At 43.0% G+C, this 21364-nt stretch overlaps 2 protein-coding genes across 4 annotated transcripts in view; one reads left to right on the plus strand and one right to left on the minus strand.

Moving 5' to 3' along the window:
- Positions 1-17784, minus strand: XPNPEP3 (X-prolyl aminopeptidase 3). The gene is given in 11 exon segments (XM_069002705.1): positions 1-2823; positions 3631-3751; positions 5276-5459; positions 6123-6208; positions 8524-8637; positions 9971-10033; positions 10878-11080; positions 12782-13189; positions 15733-15849; positions 17351-17555; positions 17557-17784. Coding segments are annotated over 11 exon segments (1896 nt in total). The 3' UTR covers positions 1-2656.
- The window catches only part of ST13 (ST13 Hsp70 interacting protein), a 25311-nt gene continuing 19802 nt past the window's right edge, over positions 15856-21364 (plus strand). Inside the window, exon 1 of one of the 3 annotated variants that reach the window (XM_069002707.1) lies at positions 15856-15878. In XM_069002707.1, coding sequence (XP_068858808.1) covers positions 15871-15878 — 8 coding nt within the window. In that variant the 5' untranslated portion in view covers positions 15856-15870. Of the gene's footprint in view, positions 15879-17877; positions 18040-18244; positions 18502-21364 lie in introns of those variants that run through there. The other 2 variants (XM_069002706.1, XM_069002708.1) reach the window with 2 other exon arrangements.

A 21364-nucleotide genomic window follows, 5' to 3' on the forward strand; every position in this document is an offset into this window, starting at 1 on the left:
TTTAGATTCACAGGATGAGGATTTAATACCTTCTGCAAAATGCACCCTTTACATGGAACAAGAGATTCAAACCAGCAGCAGTTTATGCTGAAAAAATGGCTGAACACAGTGGAAGAATTACAGAATATGGAACAGAAGGAAGAATTATAGAATATACATGGCCTAAATCAAGACACACTCAGCAGCCCTAGCAGATCCATTACTTTCCACTCAGCAGAGTCACAAACACTTCTTTACTGACAGAAACATTCATTCGCAGCATTCCTAAGATCTGTCGGTGTTTACAACTTGCAGGATTTTCCTGAGAGTAGGAATTAGTGTGTGCCTACATTTGACACTGCTATTTCGAGTCCAAGACAGGTGACACACAATTTATAAATCTCCCTGAAAAATAATGCTGTTTTTGGAGGTCCATATCTATTCAACAGCATGCAACTTAATGGTCTGAGAAATTACTTTCTACAAATTGTTTTATTTTAAAAATAATTTTTTATATATGCATTTTAAAGGCTTATTTACAGTAAGTATAATTATTAACTCTGTTAGATGCATGGGCAGATGTGCAGATCAGCCTACACATTTATCTCTCAGATTAATGTTATTTTAAGCTGCTTACATAGTTCCAAAATCCCCAAGATTCAGCCCAGTTGGTATGGCTCTAACAGGTGTAATTGGAACAACAAATGCATTACAGATCAGAACAACATCAGAAGTATTCAACAGGTCTGTGTTCATACTTAGGAAGCCTCCGTCCCAACATTTTAGGCTGTAGCTATCACTGCAACACAGGAGTATTTAACAAGTGCTGCCATAAGAGATTAGCAGATTCTCTTAAATAGGTGAAACTTGATACACTAAACCCTGTAAAAGCATTTATTTTTGTCATGTTTAGAAAATAAAATTATGGTCTATCTTTGCTGCCTTTTAGGTGCCAAAATTCAAACCCCAGTGCATGCACCCAGCTCACATTAAATGCAATGAGAGATGCAAGACACTGCCCACTTGGCCTTCACTAAGTGAAATGAAACACAGAGAAGAGAAAAAAAAAAGAAAAAAAAAAAAGGAAAAAAAGGAAAAAAAAGTCTGCACTTTTGCTAGAGATTACACAGCAACAGAGCCAGAGGTCAAACTCCAGAACCCTGACCACCTTGCCCACATGCTTCTGGCTACATTCACTGTGAGGAATTAGGCCAAACTGGGGAAGAGGCAGTGATGTTGATAAGAAAGTAAAATGGATTAGGAAGCAGTGACACAGTGGGTCAAAAACAGACAATCTAGGAAGAGAAAGAAAATTTAGAGTAACAGATGAAGAACACTGAAAGCTACCATAAGAAAGGAAATAAGGTGATGCAACAGCAAGTGTAATTAACAGGAGATGCTCTGATGAAACATGTTAAATAGCTGATTGTCAAAATATTTTCAGTAAATACACAGATGCTGTGCTTGCCTCTAGTAGGTGTATTTACTACAGCGTTCAATGGCCTGGATGGTAGGCTGATGTTCAGGGTAGAAAACTCTTCTTCTCTTTACTCCTCATCCAGCCTAGCCCAAATCACATTTGCAGCTGCCTCAAAAATATTACCAGAGCACTTGGCAAAACCCAAAAGTCAGCTCTTATCATGCCCTCAGAGTTCAGAAAAGAAGAATTACTTTAAATTCCAATTAATTCCATATAAAAACCATGTAAAGACTTGACACTCACCATAGGGCAGACTCTTCAAAAACACTACTGAAGTTGCTGGCACTTACAGCACACAGCAAGCATAAGCCAGAAAGCTGCTGTGACTGTCCCAGAACTGGACACCTCACGTCTGGGTGACAACCAACAGCTCACCATTGGAATCCAGCATAATCAACATGGCCCTGCTTCCTAGGGTAGAGAGGGACTCAGAGCAGGAAAAAGGAATGGACCTTTGGGACAAAAGGAAGCAAATGTGGAAGACAGCACAAATAAGTATGTCTAACCTTCTGAGCCCTGTTTGTCCTTTTTTAAATTTCCCAACACTCCAACAAGCTGAAAGACCAGACAAGGTGTTTTTCCCTGCTGCAGGCCTATTTTGCATATGCCTGAACAAGGCCTATACATATCCTTATCCTTAAAATACTAAAAGAATTCTCCACTGGCTTCAGATACAACCATCTCTCCACCAAACCCATCTTCCTCATTACCAAACCCTCTCCCTTACATGGTTCTATAAAAATTTAAGCTGACACTTTCTTATCCCAAATCAGCATTTACCAAAGCTTCATTTTTAAAATCTGACTCTTGTGAAACTGCTACTAAGGGGGAAAAAACGGAGCCTTGGTCTCAGCTGTTGTATCTATGCATCTGGTGGCACTGACAAAATTCAACCCCCCAGGGGCCCCAGCAGGACACATGGATCCACACAGCAGAGGGATGAATCCACTCCCATGTCATACAACAGTTCAACATCAGCACCAATCAGAAGAAAAATGCACACAGAAAAGGTTGCTTTGTCTTTTTTTCACCCCTCAGTACCCAAGCCTTTTGCATTCCCCTGCCCAGCCCCAATCCTGGAAACAGCCATCAACTGTCCATGTATTCCATCACTTGACAACTACAGCCATCTACAGGGATCTGCATCCCTGCGGGGCTGCGTCTCCCAGGGAGAATGAAAGAGGCAGAGAAGGTGCATCATGAGCTGCGGCCACAGATCTGCTCAATGTGGTAGATATCCTTGGGACAGTCAGCAGACAAGATAAGAGGTGCATCCTCTGTTATCACAACATCATCCTCAATGCGCACACCAATGCCACGAAACCTCTCCGGAGCACTCGCATCATCTTCAGGGATATAAATGCCTGAAAGAAGAAAGGGAATTAAAACACATAACACTCTCCAGAACACTACCTTTCCCTTACTGCACCACCAGGAGAGCAGGGTTGGATTTTCAGCAACATAATGTGAGCTTGATCCTGAGAATTTTTAATATGGCAAGTTACTCTCTTTCCCCTCACTCATGGCTGTTGGTGGGCAAAGAAAGAAAAGTGTCCCTCTGTGCCTACAGATAATAGCACATTAATAAAAACTTCCATAGTTACACCAGGCCTTTTCACAGTTCTTGCTCTCAGTATTGCATTCACAATGATGATTTTAACAATGTTCTGAATAGAGAGAGAGAAGAGGCAAGCATTAAATATAAGTTTCCGGCTGACAGCTCCAAATCTAGTGACAAGCAGAAGGGAAGATTCATCACAGTATGCCTAATTTGCAAAGCTAAGTTGTGAATCCCTGTAATTGCAGACTGTAATGCTTGAGACACACTACCAGTGACTGGTGGCAGAAATACAAAACCCAGCACAAGTGAACCGACCCTGCTCTTCTGCACTGCAGTTCACCTGTGCTGCACAGTCTGAGCTCTACTACTCTGCTTCCTGAGTTTATTCCCACTATGTGCTACCTTGGCTGTGTTTGGGAAGGAAATAGGGTTTTCCAATACTGTAATGACTTTGGGACAGGAATAACTTAAGGCTTTCCAATACTGCTCTAATTTCCAGTTTCACCAGAAAGGGCCTGAATGTTTTGGTCTGCAGGACCAACTAACTACTGAAAGGCAATACTGTTACCCTCAGTGTTGCATGTCTTTGTCCACCACTGACTGCTTTTACCTGGTTCAATGGTTATCACCATGCCTGGCTGGAACGGGAGCGATCGGGATATATCTGGGGTATCGTGAACATCCATGCCCAAGTAATGGCCCACGTGATGAGGGCAGTACTTTCGAACAGCCTAAGAAAAGACAGAACAAGTGTCACAGAGGGAGTTAAACACAGCCCAACTTATTCCAATACAAAAGATAGGAAAAAGAGACAGAATGGTTATGTGCTTAACTAGCAGTCTTACTGCCATGACTAGGTCACAAGGGGCTGCCTTCCATTTACTAGAACTGGATGGCCCTTAAAACCCACCAGCACCAGGTGCCTGTTATGAGCACACTGCAGATTGCCTTTCCCCCTCACTGAAAAGAACAGCGCAAACCCATCACCATCTCAGCATGTCAGGCAAGATGTCAATTTGCAACTCGCTGAGCTTTGCTGCCCCAACCCTTTCCATCCCTTAAACATCCAAGCCCTGCATGACTGTCATCAGCAGACCCTCAGAACTGGCAGCAGTGGACATAGCTGCTCCGGGCTGTGAAAGTGGTCTCCTACGCACAGCAGAGCGAATGCTGTGCCGATTTCACTCAGTAGCTACAGAATGATTTTAATCCATCTCTACAAGGCACGGACACTGCCTCCCCCCGCACTATCCTAATCTCCCTCCCTCCAGAGCAGGAATCAGCGAGAACTCCTCCCTGCCCCACGCTCCTCATTCCCAAGGGACTGAGCTGCAGGCGCTGCTCCCGTCTGGCTGTGCTGCCACCTGCCGGGAGAATCCGGCACGACACCGTCCGTCCCCCGGCGGCAGCCGGGGCTGCCATGGCACCGGCACCGCACACAACTAAATCCGGCAGGAACCTGTCCGGCTGCCAAAAGCCGTAGTGCCGTCACCTGGTTCCGCCATCTTTGCAGTACTGGCATCTGCAATCATGCAGCTTTGCAGTGAGAGTGACCGGATAGACTTCTCTTAACTGCAAACCAATCCTATTTATCTGCAGGTTCAGCTCTACTGCAGACCAGTTTCTCAGTCTTGTTCAGCAGGTAGCTCTGTGAATCCCAGTACTGACACAAAATGGTGCAGAAGAGGCAGCAGGTGGAATGACTGAGAATAGGCTGCACCTTTTGGTGGCACTGCAGATTTATGCGGTGTTAAACAGATCACAAACGTATGAATAACTGCCTGCAGCCAACTGTGGACCCAGAATCTTGTGCTAGTGCCCATGTCCCTATAGTTCCCTTCAGACTACGCTCTAAAGCTGTTTCTGCACTGGCAAGTAGTGCACAGCAATGGGAATTGATCTGCAGAGTGAAACAACAAGAGCCAAGGAACAAATATTCACTCTATGTGCATATAAGACTGGGGGTTACTTCAGACCAAATTGTGCACCAAATGGTTGAATTACATCTTGGAGTTTAGCCCTGTCTCAGAGAAATTAATTCCTGTGCTGAGACCAGCCCACAACATGAATTAAAGCAGCGTGTGTCAATAATTAGAAGAGACATCCTGAAAGCATATTCCTGACCCAAACTAAAGCCCTAACACTACCCAAGGATAAAACAAAGCCCTAACACTACCCAAGGATAAAACAATCAGGATTAATAGGAGTAAACTAGAGTAAATAGGGGTAAACTAGAGTAAAAAACCTTGAAGTACCTTGAAGAAATGGCTGTCAGTGATGCTGCTCTCCAGGACACCCAAGTCTTTCAGTTTCTGTCCAATAAGGCTCAGCATGAGACTATAGATATTTTCCAGACTCATGCCAGGGGAGCAGAGGCTCAAGCAGGACTTCTGGATATCCAGGACAGCTTGATATAGTTCTGCTTGGGGTTTGGTGAACCTGAAGACCATTGAAAAAAGGAGTATCTCACAACTAAATCTGTTTCCAGGAGAAAAGAGATTCTGTCCCCAGAACCTATTTTGGGGACAGATTCAGTTCAAGGATGGAGCAGGGGAAAATCAGAAAGCAAAGCAACTGTCTCCTTGTATGAAAGGCTAGATAGACAAAGGATCACTGCAACATGCCCTTCAATGCACTGTGTGTAGTTTCTCAGCTGAGAACCTAACCCCAAAGCAAAGCAAGGTAAAGCTACTGCAGGAAAAAGAATGTACTTGAGCCAAAACATACAGGAATCAAACAAAAACACAGCGACATCACACCAGCAAATTCGAAACTGGCAGAGCTATGTACCCATCAACTGAAACTCCTGTTTTCTTACACACAACTGCTGAATGTTTTGTACATTCAGCCACAGCTGAATGTACAAAAGCCCCCTCTGCACTTTAAGCAAGCTGTAATAGCTGAAAATATCAATAATCACACATATTCATGCAGTAATTAATGAGGCAGTGGGGAATACAGCTGAACGATTACTTTATATAATTTGATTACTCTGAAGCACCACAGAATGGGACATGGTAAAACTATGATTAAACGCACACTCAATCCATCAATTACTTAAGAACTTATCAAAATTCTTCAAAAAAACTTATTGCAGCATACCTTCCATTGACAGGCCAGGTACGTGTGATGTCACTCACATAGCAGGAAAATTCACATCCACCATCTAGCAAGACCAGTTCACCATCCTGGAGAATAACAGGAAAGAATGCTCTGTGGGTCAGTCCAGCTATTAATTGATTTTTCTGTCTGAGAGCAGGAAAGGAGATTATGCTTCTGTTTTACAACACAGCTGCAGAAATGTGAATTCCTTTTGCAGAGTAATATCCCAGGTACTACTGTTTATAAATAGGCTATTCCAGTTGGATTGTTGCTCCACAAGCTAGTCTCTAACTGTTATGCTTATCTAGTGTTTGAACTTCTAAGGTGAAGATTTTGGAGTTAAAAAAAGGCATTCACCTTGAACTATTCTGCTCTCTGAGACACGAGTCCAATTCACACCTGGATCGCTTACTCCAGCAAATTATGCCTACAACTCCTTTCACCAGAAGTTCTCAGCTATAGTGACTGAAACAGAGGGGGTTTGCAACAAAACCATAGGATTTCTGAGCTCCCCACAGGATCACTAACAGCTACAAATTTACCCTTGTCATAGGATATGAGGACCCAGCAAAACCACTGTGTATCACAAAATCTGACAGTGTATCACTGCTGTAAATGCAGTGTTGAATAGCTCGTACCGCCCTCCCACTCTCTTCTCAGACTTTCTTGATTGCTCTAACATACCTTTCTGCATCTATCTGGTAATGGAGAAAAAACTTTGGAGACGTGAATCTCCAATTCACTTCAGCAAAACTGCTCCATATCAATTAAATCACTGACTACACATCCCCGAAAAGTCACACAGAAGAAACACAAAGGGCCAGGAACAAAACCACTGTCTTGCTTTCCCTCCTTAAAGGGACTAACAACAAATAGAGAAGGAAGATGTTCAAAAAGTTTGGATTAAATTCTCTACAAATTTACACTGCATGTAGAGATTCATTCCACAGATCCACGACTGTGCCAGCAGACATGGTGTGGAATGACAAGCCATAATTGCAGCATGTCAAGGGAAAGAATAAAGCAGCAGAATTTCACTAACACTACTTCCAGTGTTAGCTGCTATGACTGGGTACAGTTACGTGACACAAACAGATACACAGCAGATAAACCAGCAGTGAGCAGATCTCACTATCCCACTGAATAGACAGGCCATTAACTATCCATTTAAATTGTACTTTTTAACTTTTTCAGAATAGCTGGTTCAGTTCTTTAAGGCAAATATGAAATTACAATACCTGCCATATTCCAAGCAATTAAACAAGCTAAGTAACAATTTATTGACTAAGAGAATTCAGCCTGTGGTTTGATTGTCCAGTAAATGCCTTATGCTGTGCTTGTCCTCTTTTTTTAAAGCGAAGCCCTCTAAGTAAAAGACTGAATGAAACATTCAGATACCACCCAAATTAGACACTTTGTTAGCCTATTTGGAAACAAAATCTGTAGGAAGCAGCACACAAAGGAAGAGTTAAGTTTATGGGTTTAACCTCCTACTTAATCGTTTTGGAAAAAACAAGTGACAGTCATTTAACTGAACAACTTTAACAGAAGCAACTGGAGTTACATCAGCATGCCTGACCTTGGATGACAGAACAACAAAGGAGGCTTCTTTCTGCCAAAAGCAGCCTGTCATATCTTTTGTATATTTGTCTCTGCAGATCATTTCAAGGTCTGCTAGCATGCCAGCTTCAAGAAAAGACAATGCTAGTGGGAAAGTTTCATCCTGTGCTAAGACAGAGGAAAAATATTCTCCTCTGAAAAGTAAAGAGTGAGCAGAGCAGTGAGGGAATACTGCCCCTGAAAATACTTATCTGAATTTAAAGGCCTATTGTCAGGAAAGCTGGAGAGGGTTCAATTCAATGAGAAACTTCAAAATAAGACAAAACATGTTACTCTTCCACCTCTTGACATTTAACGCTGATCCTTTCCCTATTTGTTCCCCTTTCCTGCTTTGCTGGGCTACATGGAACCAAAATGCTTTTCAGGGAATGCACTCTGCCCCTTATGTTGCAAAGCAAGGCCAAGCAATGCAACTGACAGCAGAAGATCCACCCTGCCCAGGCCTTTGCTCTGCCTGCAACAGTGGCTCCTCTTTTCTGTGAGGCCCCCAGCACCACAAGCTGCTGTGAGAGCAGACATGTTCACTAAGTTATCTGTAACCTTGTTTGCAAGTCCTTGCACTGTTCAGAAAATACTGCAGCAAGCACTGAGAGGAAAGAAAGACAAGCCGAATCTGCCACTGACAATAAAATTAACCAGGGCAGGATTCTTTTCCCTTGCCCACATAAAAAAATATGTATTTAAGTGCTTTGATCTGTTCAGTCAAAACAAACAGCAGCTAGGGAACATGTATTTGTGTCACAGCACTGCATTTCAAGTTACTGGACAGCACACAGGTTACCTTGATGAGCTGATTATTCTTCACATAGTGCAAAGTGTTTGATCTGTTGCCACCAGCAACAACAGGGGGATATGCCAAGATGTCAGCACCACGAGCCCGGCACTCGAATTCAAACTAGAGTAACAATTCAGAGAAGAGGAAACCATTAGTGCTGATTCAGGCGATTAACTGCCCTAGAACATAATAATTCATGTCCTACAACTGTTTTCTTAATTTGTACAGCACAAAGTGAAACTGGAAAGTGAGCTGACTAAATGAAAGCAATCTTGAATGTTCCAAGAACTCTGGAAAAAAAAAATACAGAACAATCCACTTTTTCAAAGTTTTTCAAGCCTGTACCGGGGCTCAGGGAAGCTCTTTCTGGTATGAACTGCTCAGTACTGTCTCAAACTCTCACTACGTTGTCATACATCCAGGTGAGGATTTGTTCTTATATAAAGTAATACTCTTATTTGCCATATGACTTCGTGAATTTTCGAAGATCCTATATGTCAGCATGACAATAGTCATGGTTTGTTGCTATCTTTTAAGATTGCAAAGTACCACCATATTTACAGCAGTACCTACTTTCATGACTGTTGGACTAAGAAGGTTTGAAAGCATGCACTACCTCGATGTCTGAGGGGATAGAAGAAAAAAGCACCATAAGCCTCAAGATCTTTACCTGTCTTGAATGATGAAGCTGATGAAAGCGTGAAAATTAATAAACTTACATCTATAAAGACCCTCAATATATTAATAGCATGTCTTTTCTATGATTACCAAAATCACATGGGCCTGAACACCCCAGGATGCCTATATAGAGCAAAGGTTTTATGATCCTGGTCCAGACTGAAAAACTGATCTGTAAAATACACTTTAATTAAAGTAGTTTTTACAACTCCGTGCCATGTCAGCACAGGCCCATTCATGTCATAACAGAGGGTCAAATCCTGCTGTTTCTTGAACAGGCATTCTCACTGCAATTCCTTACAAAGTTCCTTACTAAATGTGCAGGCCAATTAGTCCTTATTTTGTTACTGAGAGGCATCTAAACTGCTTCAAGATGGCTGTGGTAATCTGATGTAGTAATAGACTAGAGGCAAGAGAAGCAGGCTTTACAAACAGGTGTTATAACTACTTAAATTTTGTACAACAGACCTATATTATAGGATCATGTAATAACTTTATCTCTGATTGTTTAGCAGGTTTTGCATTTCAATATAGTACAAAAAGATATCAACAGATAGAAACTTAGATAACTGCTACACTCCTTAAATAAAGGTACAGGAAGTACAGCTGAAGAATTCCCCACACTGACTCTTCTACGTGTGCAAGGAACCACAAGAGTTGGGTGAAGAAATGTGCTACAGTGGGAGACACATAAAGAGATCTGACATTTGTGGTTTCCTGGAAGGATAACCAACATCCAGCCCTTCTATCTCACTTCCAGCTACAAAATACTCACCTTTGCATACAGAAAGGCTTCATCCACAGGGGATTTACTGGCAAACATTGTCTCTGTGAAAGCCTATGAAAAAGAAGGGACATCCAGTTAGCAAGAGAGCCTGAACTTGAGGGAAGTGCCTTTTTTCCACCTGTTATCTTTTGAGGAAGGCCCAAAATCAGCTGGCCCAGAACCAGAGGATTTCACCAACTTCTTTGGTGAAAGTGCTGCCAAGACTAGAACCAGTTAAGCTCTATTCCCTATGAAACTGTATTTAGGGGATGATTAGCTTTTGAAAAAAAAAGAAAAAGATGATTGAGGCTGATTCCATAGTTTGGCATTTTAGAAGTTGTCTCACCTACAGATTCTCTCAGGTACAATAGGATTGCCTTATGCAGCTTTTCCTTCAGAGAAGGACAACCTGTGCCTCTCTTTTCTACTTGGCTATCTATTTTAATAATAGTTACAAAAACATAATTGTATTTAAGGTATCTGTCAGATTTGTTTAAAAGTGGTCAATGAATTCAAAAGGTACTTCAGGGAGAAGGGGGAATGCAGACATATACATAGGAAACTTCTTCAAAAAATCCTGTTACTTCAAAATAAACAGAGTAGATAGGAAAGAAAATTATTTTGGAAAGCCGAGAGGAAGCTGGGAAGACAGTGAAAAGGCTAGCCCTGAACAGATACTGCTTCTAAACAAAGTCTATCAGCTGCTGGCTTGTCTTCAGTGGAGTCACGCTAATTGAGAGAATCTGGTATTCAAAGCAGTCTTCCCATTTCTCCTTGTCCTGCGGAGGGAGCCAAGCCCAGCCAGTGGTGAGACAGAGCAGTTCAGTAACAGATTAGACAAAAGCTCTCCTTCCAACCCATGTTACCTCATCAATGGAATGCACTGGTTCATTTGGAGAACACACAACCTCATTACCTCTGCTGTCACCCGGCCAGCTATCTTCATTCTCTCAATCTCTGCAGGGGATTTGATCAGCCGAAGGTTTTGCACAAGATGTCGAATGCCCTGGATGCGGTTTTTGCTCCGAGCTTTTACCTCAGCCAGGGGCTGCATGTAGTCAGAGTGCAGCTCTGTATGCACTGGTTTTCTCAAGTCATACCAAACCATGTTTGACTCACCTGGAATACAAAACAAAAGCTGACACAGACAAAAATAAATACAGAAATGTCCTCCCCATACTAAACTAACTCACTCCTCCTAAACGAGATCTGTTGCTGTATTTGAGAAAAATAATTTTCTCTGAGTCTACATTGACAGACTATAAAGACACTTTCACTGTCACAGAACACAAGCAATCTCTTCTAAGTTTGGAAGACTACCAATTCATAGCATGTAGATTTGACAAATCCCCACTTCTGGGCAAATAATGGGGTTTACAACCATCACTGAATATATGTGTCTGGCTCGAATCCATTCAGAGTTCACGTGTCAAAGTTACACTTGTGTAAGCTAAGTAGCCAGCAGCACCTTCTGAATTGCTCTCCCATTCAGCCTGCCCACACTGACGATGGAAGGCAATTTACCTTTTTGCATGGCATCAGGATTATTATCAACAATGCCCCAGAACACTTGGGGGAACAACTGTTTATTTCAATCATTCAAAGATGAGCTTACTGAGAACAAACACATTTTACCCATAGTGGAAATTTATTCACAACATCCGTTAGCACCAACATTCTCCTCATAGGAACATTTTAAATGCAAATGAGTAGAAAAGCCGTAGTGAGTCACTGCTGATGTCCACTCCTTCTTTGGCACAGTAACCATTAGCAGGTGCTTACAAAAAGTGTCTAAGAAACTGGTCATTTATTAAAGAGTATTTCCCTTAGCTGCTTTACTGTTTTTCATGGACCTCTTCCCCACAGAATTACAAACTTCTGATTCCATTTTGATATTCCAAATCTTCCATGAATGATCTACAACTTAAAATGTGCCAAACCCTGCCATGTGATAACTTCAGTGTTCCCTTTGTTTTTAAATTAAGAAAACCAGCAATTAATCATTCACAGTCATCCTCTCTGTGCTTTCCCCACCTATACACATCTCATACCCTGCCTTGTTTTCTCATTTTCAGGCTGAGTGGGTTTGTTCAACGCATATCTCATACACATTTCATGCTTTTTTTGATCATCTTTTGCCCTGTGACTTATCTATTTTCAAGACATCCTTTTTTGAAACAAAGTAACTAGATTCCAAGATAGTATTTAATACTCAAGAATTCTCTCTCTAGTTGTGTGACCCCTCCAGGGTCACACTTACCCTTATCATACTGTCACGAGCCTTCTTCAGCTTCATTTTATAATGCATTTAAGTTCCCCCTGGGTTATAAGTACTGAGGCTACATGGTGATGTTAGATGCAGAAGAATATTTCTAAAGGACAGCAGTGTTTGTATTTCAAGGGCAAGTCATCATCTAGCTAAATGTCCACAAGCTCCCTGTGTGGATTATTTTCCAAGTCTATTATGAATAAAAAGCCTTCAAGTTTCCTATACTTCATCTGGTTCTGGCACTGTCAGCAAACAGATATGACTAAAACAGTAACCCAGTCTTTCCTATCCTGTTCCTTAATATTTCATAGATGTGCAGCTGGCATTCACATGGATACACAAGAAAGTCAGAAATCTTCAAAACTACCTATCCATTGGTGGTCCTCAACAAGCTAACATGAACTTCCAAGTGCCTTTGTCACAGCCATACTCCCTGCCCCTCCCCAAGTTAATTTTAGTCTTGAAGTGACGTTACAGACCACCTCCCAAACCTGTACCATTCAGACTCTGCAGACCACACCTCATCTCATTGCCCCTCTATTTTTTGTTACCTTTCAGCTTGGCCACCAAGTGCCTGAACTCCCCAATGGTGTAAGCTTCATCTACTCCTGTGAGAGCAATTGCCCCATCTGGGCCTGATCTGGGCCCATCCCACAGCTCTCGATTTGGATCTCTCCGGGGCACAAAAAGTATGGATTTGTGAGATGGCAGCGCTTTGCCAGGAATGCTCTGCAGCACCAGGATGCTGTCAGGCTCCTGAAATCCACAGAGGTACAGGAAATTAGTGTCCTGGTGGAAAATATAGGGGATGTCATTGCTCATGTAGTATGTGGGGTTGGACAGCAGAATCACTGTGTGGTCCAAACCATCCAAGCCTTGGGCTTCCTTCTGGATCAACACCATCAGTTTGTGTCGGCGAAGAGCATATTCCACCTGTGACAATCCCGGGGTTACCTCTCCTGTGAATACAAAACAAATCAGATGGAGAAATTCAAGGCATTCAGGGTATTTTACTAGTCACATGCCTGATTCCTGCCTACTCCCTGATGCCTTACATGTGCATGGCTTCCTTGTAATCCCCCACAAGCCTTTCCCTTGCTCCCCTTCAGTTTCCATCCCTACAGCACATCCTCACCCAGTCTGCTTCTCCATCATGCAAAAGACAGAAATTGGTTTTAACCAGTTGGATGCTGTGTTACATATTTCTGTGCAAAGGCAGAAATCACAAAACCTGGTAGATTTAGACAAACAGCCAAATGTTTGCAGAGAACATGTTAAAAAAAAAGGGGAAGGGGCAAGGCAAACTGAACTTTGACTGCTAAAAACTGATGGGTTTTACAGCATCTGGACATTGAACAGAAGTTTGCCTCCTGAGGTTGAGCATTAATTCCCTCAGATAAAGCTAGAATGTCTGTTCAAATACACACCAAGTCAACTCATAAAGTGACTATTTCTAAACCACTAGGGGCAGACTGAGTGTCAGAGATTCTGGGAGATCAGGCAGAAGCACAGAGGTTGCAGAGTCTAACCAGTCACAAGATTCCAGGCAGAAACAAACCATGGACTGCATGCTGCTGTCAGACTCCTGTTAAGGGAAGGGATCTTCTCCAGGGCATATGTAGCTTTTCTCAATATTTAACAATTCAGATTTCCACAGTTAAATACTATAATTCTAATAACACTGACTAAACAAATGATCTCTTAGATGAAAGTACTCTTTCAACTGCTCCAGTCCCAAAAGACACGAAGTACAGTAATCAAGATACTCACCAGAACAAGACTGAAGTTGAAACAACAACCAACAGCAGCTGAAGTATGTATTTTTAAAATTGTGAGACTCCCTAATTATGATCTAAATTAATACAAGAGATTTAATCAGTTCTTTGGCTAACACCCTACTTTAACATAGATTGCATTTTGGTAGTGTTTGTTAACTTTCCACTTTCATAATCTTTTCTTCCTCTTTCATGTATTACATAGTGATGATTCTAGAACAAAAATTGACATTTGACTTGTATTGCAAGTGGATTCTTGCATGAGTGCAGTGGGAGGGGGAAGTTCTATCCAGAATGTTTTTCCTTGACAAAGGGGTTTAAGAAAATTTTATATGTTGTATTTGCATCAAATTTTACACCTTTTAAATTATATCCTCAATACCTATTAGGTGTAAAAGTCTTTAAAAAGAACCAAACAGACCCAACAAACCCACCACATTTATTTCACCCTGTAAACGTAGAAATGACAGAAAACACAGAAACTGTTTTAATGCAATCTGGCCTCACAATTCTGCAATATTATACTGCAAATTTCCCATATTCCACTGCATTCCAGTCAGCTTTCTAACTGCCACAGTCCAGCGAATTGCAGAAGCTGCAATGGGGTGGAACATGGGGATACCAGCTGTCTTTCAACTGTGAGGCCTGGAAATTCTCTTTGCATTAAAGGCATTTGCTTTTTAAAACAATAATTGCAATAAGCAATGTCATACTATTTTAAGGAAAACACCTCTCCTTTATTAAATGGAAAAATACTATGGAGAGCTAGAATTCACTTCCAGTGTTTCAGCTGCACTTTAAGGAGTCAGCCTCATTTATTAGTGCCCTAAGCAACCTGATCTGATGCTGGAGTTAGCCCAGCTTTGAGCACAGGGGGAACCTGTTAACTGTGAGGCTCATTCTGACTTGAGTTATTCTACAATTAAATACAGAAGTGTGTGTAGAGATATATACATATATCTACATATATATATATATATATATATATATATGTATATATACACACACATGCATACTCATCTCCCTTTATACCCACCTATGGAAGAACACAGAATGTTTTCCTGGACATATTCTTGAATATATTTTTGCTGCAATTATTTTTGTTTGTTTTTTAGATTTAACTGTGGTCATCTTATGCCTACATGCTCATTTTCATGCATCTCAAAAAAATGCACAACCTCAGCTTCTCTTTTATCACTACTGTCTAACTTCATAGTCACAAGGTTCTTTTTCTCCTTTTCCTCATATTGAATACTCTTCTGAACAGGGCAAATTCTGTAGACAAGTGGTGTCCATCTATCAATGTCCCTCCCCATTCACCTTTGCTGAACTGCACCCTTACTTTGTGACTCACAAGACATGGAATATGAACCGTTCTGACAGTTCAGCTTGCATGGAAGACTCCCTCTTAATAATAAACATATTTATTTGCAGGACAACAAGCCCCCAAAACGCCACTGCCACAAAAATTCTGCACCACCCAAGTAAACAACCCTGAGAACATTATGAGAAGAAAGTAAGAAGCTATGAAAGCCATCACATGTGAAGCCTATTTTTGGAATCAGTATCATCTCAGACAAGGAAATTAGCTACTAAATATAATTACTGGCTAATGAAGGTAATCATAAACAGCTGAAACCACAGACAATTGCCAGCAAATCAATACACTCAGAAGAACAGAGACAAGAAAATGTCAATGACTGGCTCAGGCAGTGCCCAGACCTCACCTGGTTTGAGCAGATGTGGGTGTGTGAAGGGGCTGGGCTGGCCCAAGTACCGGTTTGGAATCTTCTTCTGCTGGGCAGGCTGAATGGAAAATCTTCGGACAGCACATGACTTGCAAACTAGAGGAAAAGAAATGCACCATGTCAAGGTAAAAAAAACCCCAAAGTTTTCCAGTTAGGAAACTGCAGAACTGTAGCCCAGTCATCAGACTTTTAGCAGCATTCCTTCACTTAATGACATAAATATCCCTCCTTAACTTCTCCATTTGCTGCGTATCACAATAGTTTATGAAACAATGTGCACACAACTCGACCAAATATTCATAGAACAGACAGAAAGAAACAAACATATGCTAAACCTGACAATGCAGCAAGAAAACCCAGGAAGCTCTGTTGGTTTGCACATCCCAATTCATACAACTGGTGTTCAAGAGGCACTCGGTGCTCTCCCTCCCTTGCTTCCCTCAAACATCACAGGGCTCCGAGCACCACACTTGTATATTGTCTCTTCTTGATTATGTCTTCAGAAAATTTCACCCATCTGGAAAAATTATACAGTTTTCAAGGCTTTTCCAGTTCTGTTTTTTACTAATAATGCTCCAAAGAAACCATCAAATAACACAGGTTTATACAGGAGTGTGATTTTCTTTTCCTGTATGGAAGATACCCAAGAGTTCCTGTTTATGTATTGACCTTCCACGGCAGTAGCACTAGCTGAACTAGTTACGTATCCCACTTCCAAGCCCACACACAGCCACAGCGGGTGAGTTTTAAAGACAACTACAAGCATGCTTCTGTGATTTGGGGGTGGGCATGATAAGACAAAAATCTAAAATTAAAAATGAGTTGTCAGAAACTTTAGAATTCTCAGTCACAGCATTTTGCAACTGAAGAACTGCTTGTGCCTGAATACAAATCATCAAGACGTGGAAGGAGAGGGTAAGTCAGACGGTAAGCATCTATTTGATGTTTTGGAAATTGGTTGCTGTTTATATTACTTACCGTGTACCTACCACAAAACCAATTTGTGCTGCCACAGCATGGCACAGGATTCTTAGAACAAATGCTATTAACTCTTCACTAGCATAAGCAAGGATAACACAAGCAAAACATCTGCTTTTCCGGTAGCTGAGATTCTGAGGCTTACAGCAAAACATACAGACTGTGCATTTGCTGTGGGAGCCAGTATGATTAGCCTCTAATTGAAGATCATTTGTGCATGGCAACTAATAGTCGTAACATGAAGCGTTCACTATGGGATGCTTGACTGGACCCAGGCAGTGAAATGTAGCTACAGCTCTTTGTGCAGTCTAGTTTAAAATTGGTGTTTCCACTGTTTTTCTCCACATACACAGCAGACAAGCAGGGCAGCTCGCAACGAGACGGCACAGCGGGCATTAAATAAAGCAATGCCTTGAAGGCAGGGAGGAGAGTTCTACACCGTTGCTTTATTTTTCAAGTTAGTGCCTGTTCTTTCCTAGGATTCAGCCCTGAGTGTCACTGCGCCGCCGGGAAGAGCCGCTTTCCCGCGGCCCGAGAGGCGAAAGCGGGACTGTAAGCAGCGATAGCCGGGTGTCGCGACCGGAGCCGCGGGCGGTGAGGGGGAGGAGGGGTGTCTGACCTGCGGCGCCGCGCCAGCCCCTGGCCGCCAGGACGAGCCCCTGCTGCGGGAGGCGCGACATGGCCGGGCCCCACGGCGCATGGCGGGGCCTCTCTGCGCCGCGGCGCCGCGCGCTGACACCATCGCCGCGCGCGGCCCGCCGCCAATGAGCGGCGCCGCGCCGGCTTAGGAGCCCCCGGAGGCCGCCTGCCTCGGCCGCGAGGGGGAACCCGGCCCACGGCGCAAGCGAGCGACAACAGCAACAGGGGAGCGGCGCCGCACGGGGCGGAACGCGGCTGCCAGGCCACGGCTGCCTCTTCCAGAACGTTCACACCGCCACGCCGCCGAGGGCCGGGCCCGCGACTGGCGTGGGCGGGGTCGAGGACTCGGAATGGGCTGGGCGGGGCGGGCTGGAAGGTTCCACAGCGCCGCGCGGCACTTGTAGGCGCGCCCATTGCTTTCGTGGGCGGGACAGTGTTTGGTGTGGGCGGAGTCAACTGCGGTGGGCGGTACCAGACCCTGGGGCGGGCGGGGCGGGCTGGAAGGTTCCGCGGCGGGTGGGCGGGGGAACGAGCGCGTCTGGGCTGTCGCCGTGCCGCCATGGACTCGCGCAAGCTGAGTGAGCTGCGGGCCTTCGTCCGGCTGTGCAAGCAGAACCCGGGCCTGCTGCACACCCCGGAGCTCGCCTTCCTCCGCGAGTGGGTGGAGAGGTCGGTCCCGGGCCGCGGAAGGAGGCGGCCGTGAAGGGGCGAGGGGGGAAGGGTGTTGTGGCGCGGGAGGCGGCGAGGGGAGGGGGGCGTGTCTCCTCAGCGCTTGCCGGCCCGCGGGCGCGCCGCGTGGCCGGAGCGGGGAGCGCGCAGTGTCGCCCCCGCGGGTCGGGTCGGGTCCGGTCCGGTCCGCGCTGCGGCCTTCCCGCCCTCTCCTCCCCTTCTGTTCCCGCCCTCTCCTCTTCCCGCCGGGCTTACTGCCGGCGCGTTAAAAAAGACTCGCTAATTTTTTGTTTTGTTTCGTAACGCTGGCTATTCCCATTGCAAAAAGCCTGCCCCCCGGCCTTCTCAGTGGCTCAGCTTTCCAGCCTGGAAAGCCCCAGAGTAATACTTATTGAGCTAATTCTCGCATTACGCAGCAGAGTTGGCTAGCCTGTCTTAAAAAGGAGCCGAGTTTGTGGGGAGGTGAGTGGCGTTGATTTACATCCTGGTACCCCAAAGCACAAAATACCTGGCAGCTATAGTTCCTGTCCAAAACGTGTTTTGCTCTTTGAAGTTTAATGTCTCAGAAGTAGTCGAATTCTCCGCTCCCTGTGAGCCATTTAGGAACCCGCTGTTGGCGCTGCACGTACTCTGTGTGAGCCGGGCCTGTCGTAACAGCTGCTTCTCAATTAAAAATCCTCTTTGGGTTCCACCCTGAGCGCCCAGAAGCACGAGGCTGGAAGGGTTGCGATTGTTTGCTGCTGGCAGAGAGCCCACAGAACCCCTGTGTTCAGCTACGGTACCTCTGCTTGGCTTTTATGGCTGCTACACTGAGGAACTCTTAAGAAGTGAAGGACATACTTTTAGGTGCACGTTTTATGCAAAGGGAATTTAAAAGATTTTTATTTAGTGGCAAAGTGGGAATTGTTTTAGAAAATTTGCGTTAATCTGAATCAGCAGGGTTTTGTGTGTATAGGTGTATATATATGGACACGTATATGAAGAACTAAACACCGGCATTTCGCAATATGTCCTGTAATGAAAATGGCTACAGTGAAGTGTTTATTCGTGTTCTTTTACAGTGATATTTAAGGTTTTTTATGCATCTGAATAATACTGTGGTTGTAAAACCACTTGTATTTAACTGAACTTGGCTTTGCAGTACTGACAGTGGATGTACCTCTACCTAGGAAGGAGATCGATGTCTGTCTCATCCTACTGCAGGTCTTTTTTCCTTTTGCTACTGCATAAAATACCTCAGTGCCTCACCCTGGGTTTCTTCCAGTACTTCTGTTGTGTAAATATGAAGGTGTGGACAGACTGCTTTAAGAGGGAGAGGAAGAACACTGACTTCTTTTGGTCAAAGAAAGTGTTAGGGAAGGGAGATGACCATCTGACTTTCTCCATGTTAATGGGGAGGGCTTTAATTTCCAGATAAGTTTTAGAATTTGTATTTGGTGCTTGTCTTATAAATACAGAAGTTACACTTAGAGCCATGGAATGTTTTTTACATGTAAAATCTTCACTGGATATCTTTATCTCAAAAGTTAAAAAATACTTCAGAGCAGAACCTCCTACAGCTCTCTCAAGTTTTCTGGTTTTCCTCACGTGTTTGAGTTATATATTTGCCTAAGTAATACACTTGGATGGTGGTAGTGGTACCCAAATTACTTTCCATGCAAAACTGTCTGAAATTCTGGTGGGTCTCCCTCTGCCTTTACATAATAGTGCTGTTTGCAGTAGAACTATTAAGTGCATTTATAGGGCCTGATCATTCTTTGGAAACTGCTTCAAACAGCATGACCTGCCTTCAGGTGGAAATAAACTCGGTCACTCTTATATTTCTGTCTGGCTTACCTATCTTAATCTTAAAGATATAGGTTTGTTTACCTAGGTAGTGTTATGAATGATTAGAGTAACGACTAAATGATACTAAAATCCACCATTAAATTTTTCAGCTAAAATTCTGCTAATCGATTTGATTTTTTTCCCCTACATCTAGGGATTCTAATTTAAATTATACAAACTACTCATGAAGCCAGAATGGGATGCTTTATTTCTGACTAGCTGTTAATATTGCATCAGTAACCTTAAGTCTTGCCTGTTTTCATGCACTTGTTTTCTAACCCTTGTTCTGCCTAGCTGTTGTATTTAATTTCCATATAGGTTCTCTTTGTAGAGAAAGCATACGGTTGTGCCTGAGTGTGTTTGGAAAGTGTTTTGACATTCGTTTTATCAAGCCCATTTTTTCATAATTGCATAAAAATACAAATGTTTTGCTTGAATTATTATGAATTGAGTCATTAAAGGAAACACATTTCAAAACCCTGCAATTGAAAAAAGAAACAATAGCAGTCCTTAAAAATAAAACACAGAATCCCTAATTGACGAATAAGGTTTTTGCATTTTTTTGTTGTTTTGTTCAAATAGGTTTTTACCCTTTTGAATTCACGGTAATCCAATTTCTCTCTAAATATAATTTTGCTGTCAATAATAAAAGTGGTTGCAGAAATCGCATTTGCAGTTCTTCCAACAAGTCATGAACGTGACACTTCTCATGGCTGTGATGAGTGGAAATGTGCAGTCACTGTTGCAATGGAGTCCTGACAACCCCCAGTTGTTGCTGGCATTGCACTCTGTGTGTGTCTTGTGTGTGTCTGTTCTTTTTCTACAGCTCAGTACCCCCCTTTTCCTACCAGAGTGTCTCGTGTTTCCATATACTGCTGAGGTTTAATACATTGCAAACTTTGCATATATCCCTGCTGTGTATTTAATCGTTGTAATCAAATACTGGCTTAAGAGATTTTAGAGTAACTTTCTTTTTATTCTGGGATTATAACTGTAGTTTAAAGAGAGATTACCAGGATGGCAAAAATATTTTCAAGTACTGTGAGTGAAACTGTTTAGCCTTGGCAGTTAATGAAATAGCATATTATAAAATATGCATGTATATTAGTAAACTTTTGTCAAACTGATCTAAACTTGGGTAGTTTTTGGAGGGATATGAAGAGAACAGAGGAGGCTGACTAAATTGTTTCAGTCTTGAGGTGATTTAAGGTGTCAGACTTCAAACCAGCTAATACCATGGATATTAGCTATTAGCACTGCTAAAATGCTTTGTAATTTGTAGTTTTCTTTATGCAAAAGAAAAGTTCGATGTGGATGCTAAAAGGCAGGAGCAGAGGAATTTTCCAGCTGCAGAAGCATTTGTGAAGTTTTTCCTTTCTCATGCTGTAGCTGAGAAACAGAGAATTCCAGCTTCTCGCAGCTTCTCTGAAAGCTTTCGTTCTCACACGAACTGGATGGACAACAGTTTGAGAGAATGTGAACCATTTCCACACCTGCA

This window comes from Aphelocoma coerulescens, chromosome 1A, assembly GCF_041296385.1.
Source record: "Aphelocoma coerulescens isolate FSJ_1873_10779 chromosome 1A, UR_Acoe_1.0, whole genome shotgun sequence".
Classification (NCBI taxonomy): domain Eukaryota; kingdom Metazoa; phylum Chordata; class Aves; order Passeriformes; family Corvidae; genus Aphelocoma; species Aphelocoma coerulescens.